General features: G+C 43.1%; 1 protein-coding gene across 1 annotated transcript in view; it reads left to right on the top strand.

The window, feature by feature from the left end:
- Nucleotides 1-16297, top strand: part of VAV3 (vav guanine nucleotide exchange factor 3) — a 335055-nt gene extending 318758 nt beyond the window's left edge. The window contains 2 exon segments of the mRNA XM_006179926.3: nt 13295-13446; nt 14068-16297. Coding sequence (XP_006179988.1) covers nt 13295-13446; nt 14068-14109 — 194 coding nt within the window. The 3' untranslated portion in view covers nt 14110-16297.
- Nucleotides 16298-17661: the final 1364 nt, after the last annotated feature.

The raw sequence follows: 17661 nt of genomic DNA, 5'->3' as shown, positions 1-17661 counted from the left end.
GTCTTGCTAAAATTTGGAGCAGCCTCCTAACTTTGAGAAATGATGCTGAGAGCTCTCTTTTCCCTCATACGCACCACTGATCTGCTGCTTCTCCTACTGAATTCCGAATCCGCAGAAGGTAGCAGGCCCTAACTCTGCAGCCCTCTCCTAATAGCATGAGAAGCTGAGTACTGCCCTGGCCCAGGGTTCCTTTCATTCACTGCTTTCTGCATTCACCTTTTCTGAGCACCTGCTTGCACCAAACACACTCTCGCACAAACCCCTGAGTGTTGCATACAGTTTAGCTTAACAGCTGACCAACAGACGGGAATGCAGGAGGAGTCTCGTATTGAGGCTCCTCAAACTTACAGCCACATCAGCCCTGGTGGAAGCGTCTTCAGACAAGAAGACATTCCTGAGGTCAGCTTTAGGCTTTGCTTGACACTCAAGTGACTTCACGTCCACAGCCACACAAAAGCACACACTTAATTTTCTGAACAAAATTTTTAAAATTCTTGTACTGATCCAGAAATGATTTATTGTAGCTAATCATTAGTTCATCTCTCAGAGCTACTCAAAGCTAAATATACTAGATACTCCCTCTACCATGATAGCCTTTCATCTCATGTGCTTTCTTTCCTTCCTCGCCGCATTTCTTTCTTTTTTAATCAACTAATTAAATTAATAAGTCCCTCCTCATACATATGGTTGCTAAATCTGCCACCTATCCTGGCCACCCTGCTGCGATATGCTCATACTTGTAAGAATTGAGTGCAAATATTTCATAACGGCCTGACTTGCTTGTTCAGATCTTTCCTTACTCAATGCTCATTCTTTCCAGTCAAAGCTCCATCTTCCCCAGTTAATCTTCCCTCTTTCCTTTATGCTTCTCCCTCATAGGACCATTCTCCATACTTGGATGAGTCCAAGAACTTCTTTCCTCATCTCTTTAGTTATTACATCCTCACCATTAACCCCCTCCACAGGTCCCCACATTCATTCATTCATTCAACAGATCTTTGCTGAGCACCTACTGTAGGGCAAGCACTATTCAAATTACTGGGAATACACAGCAGTGGGGGAGGGAAGCAAATCTCTGCCTTTGTGGAACTTACATGGTAATGAAGAAGGCAAATAATAGATAAAAATAAATTATATAGCGTATTAGACATTGGTGAGTGCTCTGGAAGAATAATTTAACAATGTAACACTTGAACAACTATATGGCAATAAATTGGACAACTTAGAAGAAATGGACAAATTTCTAGAAACATACAGTCCACTAAAACTGAATCAAGAAGAAATAGATAATTTGAACAAACCAATCACTAGAAGTGAAATAGAATCAGCAATAAAAAAATAAAACCTTCCTGCAAACACAAGTTCAGGATGAGATGGCTTCACTGGGGAATTCTATCAAACATACAAAGAGCTCATACCGAGCCTCAAACTGTTCCAAAAGATTGAAGAGGAGGAATACTTCCAAACTCATTCTATGAAGCCACCATCACCCTGATACCAAAGCCGAAGACACTACCAGAAAAGAAAATTACAGGCCAATATCGTTGATAAACATAGATGCAAAAATCCTCAACCAAATATTAGCAAACATAATCCAACAACACATAAAAAAGATCATACACCATGATCAAGTTGGGTTCATTTCAGGGACACAAGTTTGGTTCAACATTCACAAATCAATCAATGTGATACACCACATCAACAAGAGAAAGGACAAAAATCACATGATCATCTCAACTGATGCAGAGAAAGCATTTGATAAAATTCAATATCCATTTATGATAAAAACTCTTACCAAAGTGTGGTATAGAGGGAATATATCTCAACATAATAAAAGCTCTTTATGACAAACCTACAGCAAGCATAATATTCAATGGTGAAAAGCTGAAATCCTTCCCCCTAAAACCTGGGACAAGGATGCCCACTCTCACCTTTTCTATTCAACATAGTCTTGGAAGTCCTAGCCATAGCAATTAGACAAGAAAAAGAAATAAAAAGGGATCCAAATTGGAAGAGAAGATGTAAAATTGTGACTATATGTGGATGACATGATACTATATACAGAAAACCCTAAAGGCTCCACACAAAGACTACTAGAGCTAATAAAAGAATTCGCTAAGGTAGCTGGATACAAGATTAACATACAGAAATCAGTTGCATTTCTTTACACTAACAATGAAATATCAGAAAAGGAAAGTAAAGAAACAATCCCTTTTAAAATTGCATTCAAAAAATAAAATACTTAGGAATAAATCTGACCAAGGAAGTGAAAGACTTATATGTGGAGAACTACAAAACATTGACTAAGGAAATTAAAGATGATTTAAAGAAATGGAAAGATACCCCATGTTCTTGGATTGGAAAAATTAATATTGTTAAAATAGCCATACTACCCAAAGCAATCTACAGATTTAATGCAATCCCTATCAAATTACCCAGGACATTTTTCAAAGAATTAGAATAAATAATCCTAAAATTTATATGGAATCACAGAAGACCCAGAATTGCCAAAGCATTTCTGAAGAAAAAGAATGAAGCTGGAAGAATAACCCTCAGACCTAAGACAATACTACAGAGCTACAGTAATCAAAACAGCATGGGACTGGTACAAAAGTAGACACATGGATCAATGGAACAGAGAGCCCAGAAATAAACCTACAAACTTTTGGTCAACTAATCTTTGACAAAGGAGGCAAGAACATACAATGGAGTAAAGACAGTCTCTTCAGCATATGGTGTGGGGAAGACTGGACAGCGTGTAAATCAATGAAGTTAGAACACTCCCTCACACCATACACAAAAATAAACTCAAAATGGTTTAAAGACTTAAACATAAGACAAGACACTATAAACCTCTTACAAGAAAACATAGGCGAAACATTATCTAACATAAATGTCAGCAGTGTTCTCCTAGGGCAGTCTACCCAAGCAATAGAAATAAAAGCAAAAATAAACAAATGGGGCCTAATTAAACCTACAAGCTTTTGCACATCAAAGGAAACCATAAGCAAAACAAAACAACAGCTGCAGAATGGGAAAAAAATATTTGCAAAAGATGAGACTGACAGGGGCTTCATTTCCAGAGTATATAAATAGCTCATATGACTTAATAAGAAGAAACAAACAACCCAACCTAAAAATGGGCAGAAGACCTAAACAAGCAGTTCTCCAGTGAAGACCTACAAATGGCCAATAGGCACAGGAAAAAATGTTCAATATCGCTAATCATCAGAGAAATGCAAATCAAAACTACAATGAGGTATCACCTCCCACCAGTCAGAATGACCAACATTAAAAAGTCCACAAACAATAAATGCTGGAGAGGCTGTGGAGAGAAGGGAACCCTCCTACACTGTTGGTGGGAATGTAGTTTGGTGCAGCCATTATAGAAAACAGTATGGAAAGCCCTCAAAAGACTGAGAATAGACCTATCATATGACCCAGCAATCCCAGTCCTGGGCATATATCTGGAGGAAACCTTTATTCGAAAAGATACATGCACCCCAATGTTCCTAGCAGCACTATTTACAACAGCCAAGACCTGGAAACAACCTAAATGTCCATCGACAGATGACTGGATAAAGAAGTTGTGGTATATTTATACAAAGGAATACTACTCAGCCGTAAAAAATAAGATTATGCCATTTGCAACAAGGTTGATGGACCTGGAGAATGTCAATTCAAAGTGAAGAAAGCCAGAAAGAGAAAGAAAAATACCGTATGATATCACTTAAATGTGGAATCTAAAGAAAAAAAAAAAGATGAACTTATTTACAAGACAGAAACAGACTCACAGACATAGAAAACAAAGTATGATTACCAGGAGGGAAGGGATAAATTGGGAGTTCACAATTATGAAGATACTAACTGCTATATATAAAAGAGATAAAACAAGCTTCTACTGTATAGCATAGGGAACTATATTCAGTATCTTGTAGTAATGTGGTAAAAAAACAATTATGAAAACAAATATATGTATGTTCCTATATGACTGAAGTATTAATGCTGTACACCGGAAATTGATGCAGCATTGTAAACTGACTACATTTCAATAAAAATATTTTTTAAGAAGAACAATGTAACACTACTCAGGAGTGCTGGGGATGGTTATAAGAGCACTAATCCCATTCACGCGGGACCCATTCCCATGACCTCAGCACCTCTCAGAAGCCCCACCTCCAAATACCATCACTGTAGGTTTCAACACATAAATTTTGGGGTAGGGAGCAGGGGACACAAACATTCAGTCCATATCAAACAGGGAGTTCCTATTATCTATAAACTCACATAAACACCCTATCCATCCAGAAGAGCAGCCTACTGGGTCTTTGACCCTGATGTGTGCAGACCACGCATGCCCAATCGAAACAGCAGAACAATGGGAGTTTGGAGGACTGAGTGCCCTCTACCTACTTCTTTGCTTGCTTATCTTCCCCCCAGTAGTCCCTGCTTTCTCTCTGCCCCACGTGGCGCTGGTGATGTGTCCATGACTCTTCTATAGGAACATCCAGGGAGGCCCAGTTGTGAAGGGAACACTTAGCAAAGACTCAAGGAAGTGAGAGTGGGAACAGCCGGAGCAGGCGAAGGAGCACACACAACCTGTGCAGGGTGGCCGAAGCAAAGGAAGCAAGAGGAAGAGCAGCAGGAGTCGAGTCAGGGAGGTAAGGGAGGCCAGACTCTGAGGCTTTCAGACTTCAGCTTTTTCTCTGGGAGAAATGGGAAGGCATTGGAGGCGTTTAGGTAAAGGAGAGACAGGGTCTAACTAAGTTTTAACAGGATGCTTCTAGCTTCCATATAGAAACAGGAAGACCAGGTAGGAGGCTCATGCAGCAACCCAGGTAAGAAGTGGTGGTGGCCTGGACCAACACGGAGCCAGACAGGTGATCTGTTGTGCAGGTGACCCAGCAGGACATTCCAACACATCAGATGTGAGAAAAAACAGCGAGAGAGGATTTAAGGATGACTGAGGTTGTTGGCCTGAGCAACTGGAAAACTGGAGACTTTTAGGGAAGGGCTCAAATGGAGCCTGAAGTCTGACAGTCATAGCATTCTCTATCCAGAAGTGGATAATTTCTGTGTCTCTGTATCATCTCTGAATGTGTCTGTCTCTTCACTAATCCCTAAGTTCCTTTGAAGTCCAGTGCTCTGTCTTACTTGTTATATCTCCAGGAGCACCTTAGCACAGTTCTTAGCACATTAGTAGTTAATAAATGTCTGCCAATTATTTTTAAAGAGTAAGGATTTAGCATCAAGTTCACATCTTGATAAACTGGATGCCTATAAATGATCTGAAATCTCTTGAACTGTCCAGCGATCTACTTGTCCATAACAAGGAAGGCCCGATACTCATGTCTTCTTGTTAATGGCTTTATATGTTTAGACTGTGCAGTACTGAATTCAAAGTAGCTATTTTTAAAATAATTCTGAATATAAGTTTTCCTTGTCATATCATTGAATTTTAGGTTAAAGAAGATTTATCCATTTACCAGATGTCAGCATTCAATTAAATGAAACCAATCTGAATTATTCCTAGTTTTTTCAGTGACAACATATAAAATACACAATAAACACTATACATTTGAGGGAGACGGGGGAGCAGATACTTGATATTATGTCTATGAATGTTGCTGAGACTCTAAGACGACGACACAGCTAAGTTCTAAAATAAAACCAGGTTCAGGATCACAAATGTAAATTAAACATTCGTTAAATTCTCAGCATGTTCTCTGCTGCTGGGCCATCTGTAGACAGTCTCGGTGAGAAGAACCTTGTGGATCTCTCATCAGAGTGTCCCACCCAGGAACGGAGTTCTTCAGAAAAATCTCTGGGCCACTGCTGGGCCGTGAACTCACAGGGATCACTGGATTGATGATGGTACCATTGGTCCAATTGCCTGATATTTTTACTGACAACCCTTCGTCACACAAATGAGTGTGAACACATAGGGTTGTTACAACTGAAAGCTGAGCTTTAGGCAATGTCTATCCCAGAGAATAATTAGCAAGTGCTTTGCATCATGTTTAGTTGTACGTGGAATGGATGATTAATTAGTAGTTCAAAAACAGTGATTTGATATCCAATACCTTAAGGAAGTGTTGACTGAGCTTGGTCTCTGCCGTGTACATATTCGAAATGTTACTGAAAATTGAGTGGATTTTCATTGCTCATAAACATGAACAGCCTGATCAAGGCAGAGCACAGTCCTTCAAAGCAATGCTTAGTCAGCCTTGACAACAGAACTCTAGGCAGCAGATACCCATCCCCTAGTGCTTCGCTCTGCTGTGAACACTGCGTCCCTCGTTTCACTGACATACTTCTGTGCCTCTGTCTTCGCAGTCAAGGCTCAGAACTGAATAATATTCACTCACGATTTGCCAGTCAGTTGATTACGGCTATGCTGATGGCTTCTGTTTCGGTTAGAGAACGTTAAACACACAAAACCTGAAGTACACACTTGGAAAAGATAATAATATTTAATTGTACTTTTAATAGTTCCTAATGAGAAATACTCAGTCACTAAACTGTGAGCCACTTACTAACGTTCCGTGAGCATTAGCCCATTGGAGCGCCAGGCCTCATGTGAAAAATAACCAGACTTGCCTGAGTGTGATGACGGTCTCTCTGAGTAAGGTTCTCCTTAGGACTAAGGAGGAGTTGAAAGTATTTGAGGAAGAAGGAAAGTTAGACCCTTAAATAAACCACTCAGTTTGCAGATGACTACTTCAATGAAAAAGGTCTCAACATAGATTTAATATTATCTCAGTGGAGACAGATATGAATAGACGTTCTTTGTCTCAAGAAGCTGCCTGACACAACGTGATGTGCTAGCGGCAGGTGTGTAACTATGGCATTAGGTGGTGAAGTATTAGGCCAGGAGGTGAAAGGGATGGGGGATGAGAATCCCACAACGTCCCCGTGTGAATGTGCTCAGCTGTTTCCGTTCCTTTCCAGGATATGTGCCTACTGGTAATTCTCATATTCGTGACATCTTGGTATAGGAGGAGGAGTATGATGAAAACCTGTATCTGTATCTGTGTGTAGAAATAGGTGAATATATTCCAGCATGGACGTGAATGTTCTGCAGGTTAAACCACTCTGCAAAATACTTCTATCAAATACCTTACTGTGACATTGCTTACCCCTAGATTTAAATCCATACGTTCCCAGGGAAACATGTAACTTTATACTCTCGTCTCCATAGGTGCCAGGCATTTAAATGCTGTTTTCCCAGCTTACAGGAATTAAAGACCCGAAGGCAGTGGAAACTGACGTATAGAAAGAGTGACAACAATAAGTCATGCTACAGAGCGTAGAAAAGTAGAAAGCACCTCTACCAGTCCTTACAATGTCTGGCTGAGAGCGAGGTACCGGGAGACAGGAGTCAAAGGTTAAAAGGTTCCTCCTACAAAGACTGCTCAGGCCCGCAGCGTGGTCAGTGCCGTGACACACACGGCACTCAGAAGCTGTGCAGCATCTCAGGGACAAAAAGCATAGTTATCACAGGAATATTGCTGATAGATTATGGCTCTCGGGGGTTGCAGGGAGTAAGACCTGAACATATTTCACAGTCTTTCCTTTGTGTTGTGCTGGCTTTTGCTGGAAGTCTTTTTGAGCAGTTAAGTGAGCAGAAGATGAGCTAAACGAACAGGAGATGGAAGGAGCTTGCAGAACTAAATGTCCCGCTGAGAGGCTTGTCCGTTCAGCAGTGCTTGGCACTGGGCCTGACCCTGTGGGGAGGCAGACGCGTGGTGAGAGCTGGCCCTTGCTCTCCAGAATCAACTGCTAATTGTAGAAACAGCACAGGAGCACGCACAGGAATCACACAGCAGAACCAGCGAGTGCCAGGATGTACGTGCCCAGCAGATGGCTAGAAAGGACGGGAAAGGGGGCGAGTGTTGTCTGACTGGTCAGGGAAGCCGCATGGCAGGACCTGCGCTGAGCTCTGGAGACAAGGAGGTTAGGGTTCGTAGGGGGAAGGTGAAGGAGCAGCATTCCAGAACAAGCAGAAGTTTTGAGTTGAAACTGAAGCTGAGGGCATAGCGTGGGTGGGGTTATTAGGAAGGTGGTCTGAAGATGAAAAGAATTTGTGTAGGAAAGTGATGGGAAATTTGGTTAGGAAGGCAGGATATAGCCAGACTACGAATTGCCATGGAATTCAGGTCAAGAGTTTGGATTCTATAATTTAGGGAAAGGAATGAGTCAGTGTGTGGTAAGTAACTGAGAGGCGGTAGTCAGAACAGGATGGAAAGAAGTCGAAGCATGAGGACCAGCTGGGAGGCAGCATCTTAGTCTAGAAATGGCTGAAGTACCTGAACTGGGATGGATGAGCTGAGGGTCTGGTGAGGGGATAACTTACATTTCAGAGGAAGAAGAGAGTGAAGAGAAAGAGCTGAACAGTATACTGACCTTGCAAGGACAGTCTGCAAAGAGAACACAGGAGTCACTGAAAAAAAAAATAACACAAAGGTGGGAGGTTGAGCTAGATTACAGGAAGGAAGATGATGAGTTTGGTTTCAGACAAGTTAAATTAGAGATAATGGTTGTACCTCACGCCAGTGTCATGAAAATAAGTGAAATCAAAGAGTGGAGTTTACATGAGGAGCTAAAGCGCATCTGAGCATCCGTTCCATTCCCTGGGGAAGACGCTAGCGTGAGGCCGGCAGAGGAGCTGAGTCTAACCACAGGGGGCACAGCTAGCATTCAGTTAAGATTATAATTTTCAGATAAAATTCAAGATGGTTCACATTATATGTGCTTGACATGAGTACAAATGCTTGCAAGGCTTTTGGGGCTGAGAGAGAAGTAGCGCACTGATGTGATGTGTCTGAAACAGATTCACGTCCTTTGGTGAAGCATTATCCACGTTACGTCAGGAATCGATATTTTAGAGAAAGATCATCTGATCTAATATATCTACCTGCTTTTGAGATTTAAATCTCATTATTTGTGTCTTCCTGGATTTCTCATTTCTTCCTTCTAGAGTCAGCTTATCTTTTGTTAATATTTGTAGACTCTTGTCTTGAATTACCTTCATTAGAAATTTTGGGGAACTACTTTCTTCTTTGATTACTCAGTGGATAAATAGTCCCAGAGAGAGAATGAAGGATGGACACTTGGAAAACAGGTCAAGGAGAAAATTCTAACACCTGCCAGAAGTAATGTGTAGAATGAGGAGCCCTGATTTAGGTTCTCACAGACATGGGGTAGGAATCTTGGCACCAGGTTTTCTGCCAATAGTAGAGTTTGGGTGCCATTTTCCTCATTAAAGTAGAGACAGCATCCTCTTCTCTAGCAGTAGATATCACACAATCTCAAGGAAAACAAGAAACCAGTTACACTGCATGGCAATAAATGAAAGTTGTAATGCCATGTACCCCACTGCATTAAAAAAAAAAAAGTCACTTGGAAAATGCAATTAGAAAAGGACCTCGATTATCAACAAGGATATACTTCAGGGTAGGTCAAAAGTAAATACATAAGGCCATTCATGAGAAAAGTATCTTGAACGCATCAGTGTACATATGGGGGCTCCAAGAACCACCGAACCCCCTCCAATCACTTTGCCCAGTCTGTCGGTTCGTATCTGGGAACCCCCTTCATGAGCTCCTGCTATTCTCAGTATCTCTAGCATCCCTTCCTGACAAGAAGTATTAACTTGGGAAGGATTCTGTGGCTCTCAAATCAAGCAGTGACCTGAAGAGAGGCAAAATACATTGTGGCCTCACTGTGGTTCGCTTGGCCTACTTTCACCTCGTCCTTTGTTATTGAGAGATTTTTGTTACAGTTTAGATTAAGTCCCTCTGCGAGTAACAGAAATCCAAAGACCATTGGCTCAAACATGATTGACATGTATTTCTTTTTCCCATAAAGACCTGGAAGTACTAAGTCCAGGGCTCTAGAGAAGGGCAGGTCTTCTCTGCTCCATAAAATTTTCAGTAACCCAGGTTCCTTCAAGCTCATCCTTAAGGCGAGGTCTGCCTTCTCATGAACCAAGATGGCAGCTTTCACTTTCCAGACAGCAGGATGGAGCGAGGAAGCAGAAAGAAGGGTGAAGGCCTGTGCCTGCTGCCTTACCAGGAAAGGTACCCGAAGCTGCCTCATGATAACTTTTACTTACATCTCTGTAGCAAGAACTTAGTCACAGCCTTCCTTCTGGGCAAACATAGCCCAACCAAATAACCTGTTCCACGGATGAATGGGAGAATAAATATTGGGAGAAAATCTGTAACCACGCCTTCCTTTTCCATCGCAGGGGCACCATGGTATCAGCAGGGAGTTTGAAAACTGTCAGTGGTGGTACCTAAAGCAGAGGGGTAGATGCCGGGCAGCGCAGTGGCTAAGAGCTTGGACTCTGGAGTCACTCTGCCTGGGTTGGGATCTGGGTTTTCCTCAGATATGAAGAAGAAATAGTATGGGTACCTTCGTCTGTGAGCTGTTGTGATAATTAAATAAAACACTGAATATAAAACACTGAGCATGGCATCAAAGACTCCCAAACCACTTGATAATAATTAGCTCTTGTTATTAAAACAAGTTTTTGAGCATCCAAATATGCAGAGAAGTGCTCTGTACATTCCTCCAGTTGGAGGCTATATTTACTTTCTTCTCTGGATATAAGATTCAGAGTGGTGTACATTTTACTTCTGGAAATAAGCCAGTATGTGCATGCTTGGTTGGAGGGTGAGGGTGGTTCCTACAGACTGAGTGATTTTCCTGAATTTTCAGTGGGCTCTGCATGTTTCACTGACACCACCCTGCAGGCTCTTTTATATCAGTTTTGATGTGAAGCATCCTTTACATTAAGAATTTACAGGATCCCCTTCTCCACTGAGGTAACAAAGTGGGGCTTGGATACCACATCAAGAAGAGAAGGCCATCCCGGGATGGAATGGGCGCACTGTGTTCACCTGTAAAGGGACAGCCCGTCCTGAGTTGCAGAACTAACATCAACTCAAATGTGAAAATCTGGCTCAATCTTCCTCTAGAAACGGCGACGGGAGACGAGGGGGTGAAGGCAAAGCTTGGTCTTTCAACTTTGATGTGACAGTTTTCATAGGGTTCTAGACAGTGAAGTAGCTGTGCTGAGATGTGTTTTGCCAAAATCTAAATGCTCTCTTGCTTCTCTCTCTCTCTCTCTCAGCCCCTTCTTTGTGCTGTGGGTTTTCTTTTGTAGCTCCTCCAGGCTCCAGCTTTGTCCCCCACTCTCCCACTCCTTTCTGGTCAGGTACTGCTCTGCTGCTTTTGTGTGTCTGTTCCACTCGCTTTTGTTTGCAAATAAAAATATCCCGACTTCCGTGTGGCTTCTCATATAGATCCATCTCCTCGCCAGCAGCCCCTGGCGTCACGTCCTCGCCATGCACTTTTCCTGTCTCTGTCATCAGGTCACCGTCTGTCCTGACACCCTGCTCCCCTGGCTGTGCGTGTGTGCTCATGCTGTGTATCTCAGTCAGACGTTCTCTGCTTCATCATTTGGAAGGCGTGGAGGCCGAAAGGATAAAGGGGGGCTGAAGCACTCTGTAAAACGAGCTTTCTTGGAGATCAGAAAAGCCAATGTTCATGTATTTCCATGAAGAAAATAAATAGAATCAAAATCCCAACCTTTGCCTCCAAATCTAAGAGTAAAATTTAGTCCGCTTTGCTTTAAAGGCAGAATGTGCCCATCAGTTTGAGCACCAGCATTCTGCCTAGATGTTGGTCATTAGCCAGAGAATGTAATGGCTGTTTATGTGACACACAGGGAAGTACATGATGGCTAGACAAACTGTGTTTCCTTACAGATTTTTAAAAATTAACCTGTAAGTCCCAGTGGAATAATACAAGTTAGGACTAGAAGGCCCTTAGGAGTCATCTAACATGACCTCTCATTTTACAGGCGAGAACAACATGGCCCAGAGGGGTCACAGGGATCTGTGCAAGGCCGCACAGTGAAGCTGGAGAGGGGTTTTTCCATCACCGGGGTGTTTTTATGTGCACGACTCTTAAGAGTTGTGCCCCAGTAATGGGATGGTTTTCAGTAAGAAAACTATGAAAGTGGTTTGTGTCTGAACAGTGAAATAAAATGTCCTATTTTTGTTCCCTTTACAGTTCTGAAATCTACAGCGTTGCTATTCGTTTGTCTTATAATGGACACCTGGAGACTAAAAAAATTTCTGTCATTGCAAAGCCCTGAAAAATAGGCCAGAGCTCCCTGTCTCCAAGCAGGCAGGCTCTCCTGGAGTGCCATGGGTCCTAACTGCAGCTGCCCCGGCACGGGGAGCTGTTAAAAACCCAGATGGGCAGCTTTTAGCATTTATTTCTTGTTCTTATACTTCAGTTCCTCTGCCATTTAAAGTTTATAAAGCCTCACCAATCCCAAGTGAGTGATTCTCAGAATCACTAAACATGTAATAGAAAACACTTTATAACCCCAAGGAGCAACAGGTAGAGAAGTTAATATAAAATGTGTCATGAAACACTAGAGGTGAACACAGGTCCAGCTCAAGCAGAGTTTGCCTTTCAAGTACAGGGCAGGTGAGGGCAGGAAGGTGATTAGCTCCTTTCCTACCATAAAAAAAAATAAATAAATAAATCTGAATATAGCAGGTGAATGTCTTGGTTCATCTGGTGTCTTATTTTTGATTGCATACTTCAGTAAAGGTTTTCTATTAGGCAGTCTTTGAAAGAAAGAAGATAAATGGGTGGTGTTTATGTTTTCTTTCTGTAAAACCTGATTTAAGCTTCTTTACAAGTGAAATTATAAAAAAATAACTGTCCCTAAATAGTTAAAAAAAAAAAAAAGCTGTTTGGGGGAGGAAGTTCCATTAAACTAGAAATGATGACATGGATTCCACAGACTTTCAGAGCAGAGGAGTTGGTTGTTTTGAGTCTTAGTCGAAAAGGTTAAAAGATAAAACTGTAAAGCTTTTACCTTTTAGAGATTCTAGTTAAAAGTGGATCACAGTGCCGTCAATAGGAAATTTATACTGGTTATCTTAGATTCTGTCTCCTTAGATAGTAACTTAAATAATCGTCTTTTTTTAAACTACAAAAATTAGTCCCTGTTTTGAAGTCCCTATAAAGAATGTGAAAACAGAACGGTGGTTTTTTTTTTTTTTTTAAACTTTCTGAAATGAACTTGACTGCAACTGACTGAATTGAAACAGCAATTCTGCTGCTTTCAAGCCCTTCTGCCATTCTCACTGGTCTGTGATGGAATCACGGCCGCGCATTTTGATTGCATCTATGACATTCATCTGATTAGGTTCTTGTGGTCAGGAAACTGCAAATCAGTTCTGACCCTATCAATTCTTTACAGTGTTAAGTCCAAAGGTGCTGGGCATTGCCATCGCCAGGTATGACTTCTGTGCAAGAGATATGCGAGAACTGTCCCTGTTGAAAGGAGACGTGGTGAAGATTTACACGAAGATGAGTGCGAACGGCTGGTGGAGAGGAGAAGTGAACGGCAGGGTGAGCTGTCCCTCCCCACGGGCTTGTCACATGAACGACGTGGGCGGGGCAGCCGTGGGCACCCACGGTGGTGCTGGGGGCTGGGGAGCCCCTATACGCATCCAGCCCTGGCTCGAGACGGGGGGTGTTCCACAGTGAAGTTAGTCACACAAGGACAGTGTGTTGAATGACTGTGACAGTGCCATAAAGAAGGTTTTCTTGGGCAAGTTTGGTGGCTTCCTGTTGGGGAAAGGGTTGAGGAGTCTATCAGTTCTTTTCAGTCTCTAAGCCACCTTTTAAGTCTAGAGTTACATTGGAAAGAGTGGGGCATAGGACCTCTGTCTTTGTATCTTGTTCTACTGCAGAAACAGGAAGCATTAAATAGTAGAGCCCCTTAGTTTATATATTTATTTGTGTGCTAGCAGATTAGAACACCGTTGAAGCATATTTTATTCCATCATGGCTATCATTCACTCTGCTGGGCTTTCAGGAGTAGTTTAAACCAATCCTCTTCACCTGCAGTGAGCATAAAACCCCAGCTTAATTTCAGGGTGTTATGAAAATGACATGCTCTGTTTGCAGAACCCTTTGAAGTGCCAGATACAAAGTCACGTTGCTGTGTTGGTGGTTTTTCTTTTCCAGGTGGGCTGGTTTCCATCCACGTATGTGGAAGAGGATGAATAAATTCCAATCCAGCGTTGCACCCTGCACCGGGACTCTCAGAGAAAGGATAAACAGAAGCCTGCGCAGCATTATGAAGTCACTGAAGGGTGTAAGAAGCTGCCTTTCTGGCTATTCAGCACCCTTCCCCCCGTCCCTTCCCAAGTCCTAACGCTGGGATTTCTAAAGATGCTGCTGCTGACAGATTAATGGCTTGCCTGGAGCTGCGCAAGAATCAGCCTGCCAGTCTGTCGTCACCAGAGACCAGGGCAGAGCCAAAGGCCCTTCTTCCCAGAAGAGCCCTGCACACACACACTGGTTCATGCTTCTTTTTACTTCGTCCAGTCAGACGCCAGGAACGCCAGCCGTCAGTAAATGCTTAGCACGTATTTACTTTCTTCTCACGTGCCATTCACCAGAGTTTCTGATGGTACAGAGCAGCAGCAGGTTGATTTTGCCCTTCCGAGCGTATATTAAAATTAAGAGTTCTGCCACTGGGGCGGTTTATTGGAAAGGTCCAGCAGCACTTGTCTTAAATTGCCTCACAAGGTGGCTCACTGCCTGGCAAGCACTTTTACCCCCAGACGTTACTCGCGGTAAAACACGAGAGGCAGAGGCTCAGGTTTGCCTCTTAAGTGATAGATCGCAGGGGGGTTAACTATTCATCTGATGTCCTGATTGTATTTGCAAACTTCATAAAAAGAAAACCTACAAGAGTGTGCACAAAAGAATGTCTTCCTAGTAAATCTTCAGAACCGCCATGATTTCTTAGGGTTACTGTGGAAATGTGCTTTATGAGAGAATCTTGGCTGAGAACGTTTTAGGTAGTTGTAAATAACCTGCACTAAGTGTGGCACTGTTTACAGAAACAGATCAAGGGCTGCGATTTTTAAGTAAGTCGTTTTAGAGACGCAACATCTATTAACATATGCTTTTTTCTCCCCCACCACCTCTCCCGCCCTCCAAAAAAATACCTGGGACCTACTTGCTGGTTCTCACATCTCCCTGGAATATTTGCAGTAGCACAAACAAGGCTGTTGAGGATTTCTGAAGTAAAGCACAGCGAGGTCCTTCATGCATTTCGGGGACAGGAGGAGGGTCCCTGGACTTTTCTGGTCTTACAGTGGCTTCTGGCTCTGAGACTCTTCCCACCTGCAGGCCATTTCTGGGTGTGGGCTAACTGGTGGGAAGGCCAGTGTGTGGTGCATTTATTTGACCAAGTCTTCACTGTTCATGTGAGGAGTCTAAGTCCATTCTCCCTGGGATGTGCAGAGTGCCCAGTCAAGACAGCCAAGTTGACAATAACTTGGCCCTTTCCTGATGAAGTATTTTCCCCACGGCAGAAGTCATGTTCTGACAAGAGTCAGAGAGTGTTTCATGTTTGAAAAGAACATTAGAAGCATTAACGTAATAGAACCAAACTAGGAATGATTTAGTTCAGAAATTCTGGACCATCTCTCAAGGGCGGTGGGCGTGGCTGGCCTCCTCCCCAGCCCAGCAGCGCGCCAGGACGATGTCCAGTGAACACATCCCCGCTCAGAGACCCTCGTGGGCCAGGACTTCTCAAATAGGGTAGATTCAGGACCTTTACCTCAGAATTATGTAAACTGTGATTGTGTTTTAGAAAAATTTGCTAAAACCAGTTAAGCTTTTGTATATGTGTAAATGATCATAAAATCGAGCTTTATAAAATGTTCTGTACAGTCAAGTCATACCCTCAAGGGGTATCCTGGAGTGGATTCTTTCCTATAAAGTCTTATCTGCAGCTCTGTCTGGGGAGTGTTTCACCTGTTACTGTCTGCCAGATGTTGTTCTGGAGAGAGCAGCTTCACACACGTGGAAACACTCCTGCGCACAGTGTTACAGCTTATGCGGTTTCTTTGTTGTTTTAGCCAACAGACCCCCTCCCTTGCGGTGGCGTGTTGTCTTCTTGCTGCATTTCATGGACCTGCGGGTTTCCCGGCAGAGGTTACTAAAGCCCTTTCTCATGATGTTACCGGGTACATCTCTATGTTTCATATTCTGTACTGAAAATTTTAAATGCTGCGAATTTGTGTAGATTTCTAATACCAAAGACAGAAGTAAATGTTTTTCCAGATACTTTGTCTTGCCTGTATGCAGCCCCGTGCAGTAGGGTGAATTAGAGTGGTGTTTCACTTTGTAATATTTTGTAAATATGTCAATACAATAAATAGTTACTACTTGCATTAAATTGATTGAGAGTTGAAGACTCTTTCCATTGAACAGTTCCATACACAATTCAACGTATGCCAGCCAAATAAGCATGGGCCTGGAAGCCCTAACTTTGATCTGGTGTAACTCAGGACTGCTGCCTGAACAGCTGTGAACAGTGACCTGTAAGACATACTCAGTGGTTGCAAATAACATCTACCGACATGCTAACCCACGCGCCGTGCTCGGCGCCTTCCGTGCGCTAACTTACAGCAGCCCCGCAGGTAGGAACCCCGTGTTCAGAGGAAGAAACTGGCATTTTGAGAGGTTGCAGCTCGACCCAGCTCACGTAACCAGCAGTGTTGGGAATGCAGTTCCCACCAGGGCAGCCTGACTCCAGGCCTGTGCCGCCGCGCTCCACGGGGCGGGGGAGATTCGGCACATCTGTAAAGCGGCATAGCTGGGAAGCAGCGGTGATACACGCCAGCGGTTAAACAGCTGAAGATGAACACGGAATTCACATTCTCCCACTCCCGCTTACCAAAAGAGAACTCAGATATTACCTAGACAGGTGTCAGAAAGTGGATTCTTTTTTTTCCTATTTTGATTCAACTTTTGCACAGAAAATGATGAACTGATAAGCCAGAGAGACTCAGAAGCAAGTGTCCTTTGGCAGAGCTGGCCTGTGTGTTCTTCCCAAGGGGCAGGAAAGGCCAGTTCCCTGGTAGCGGCTTCCGTCCGCCATCACCAGCACAGCTATGCTCAGTAGAGTCTCCCCTATTTCATTACAGTAAGGTGGGCTAGCCAGCCTTGCGCCCTCTACGCGAAGGCCCGGTGCCTTTGCTGCCTTTGTTTTACCCCTCCCCTTCAACACAGCAGCATTTGTGTGACTTTCAGACTTTGTATCAGATCATCACCACCCTCACCTCCACTGCCAACCGTGATACAAACTCCCCCTTTATTTACTAGTTAACCTGGGACTATATCCTTCACCACTCAAGTATTTCATCTTCCATCAAGTAATGGAAGTAAAATATGTTGATAATTAGGCTTCCAGGGCCTTGCTCTGTTCTACTTAATTTGATGGCTGTACAGAAGAGTGATAAAAGCATGGCCCCAGACCCTGGACTGCGCGTCCGGGTTCACATCTCATCCCTGCCACACGAGGCCTCCGCCAGTCAACATCACAGCAGCATGCACTTCGCAGGATGGTTGTGAGACTCCACATGGACCATGCACATAAAGTGGAATTGTGCCTCACACACACACACACACATAAAATGAGCTGTTTTTATCATCATTGTGGTTGTCATTGTCAGATGGATTTTCTGGTCAATTTGGGTCGTTGCTATAATTCAGGCTCATTTATTGGATTAAGCAGCAAAACTACAGATTCTGAATTAG

The sequence above is a fragment of the Camelus ferus genome, chromosome 9 (genome assembly GCF_009834535.1).
Source record: "Camelus ferus isolate YT-003-E chromosome 9, BCGSAC_Cfer_1.0, whole genome shotgun sequence".
NCBI lineage: Eukaryota > Metazoa > Chordata > Mammalia > Artiodactyla > Camelidae > Camelus > Camelus ferus.
This window is presented reverse-complemented; position numbering and strand designations above follow the sequence as displayed.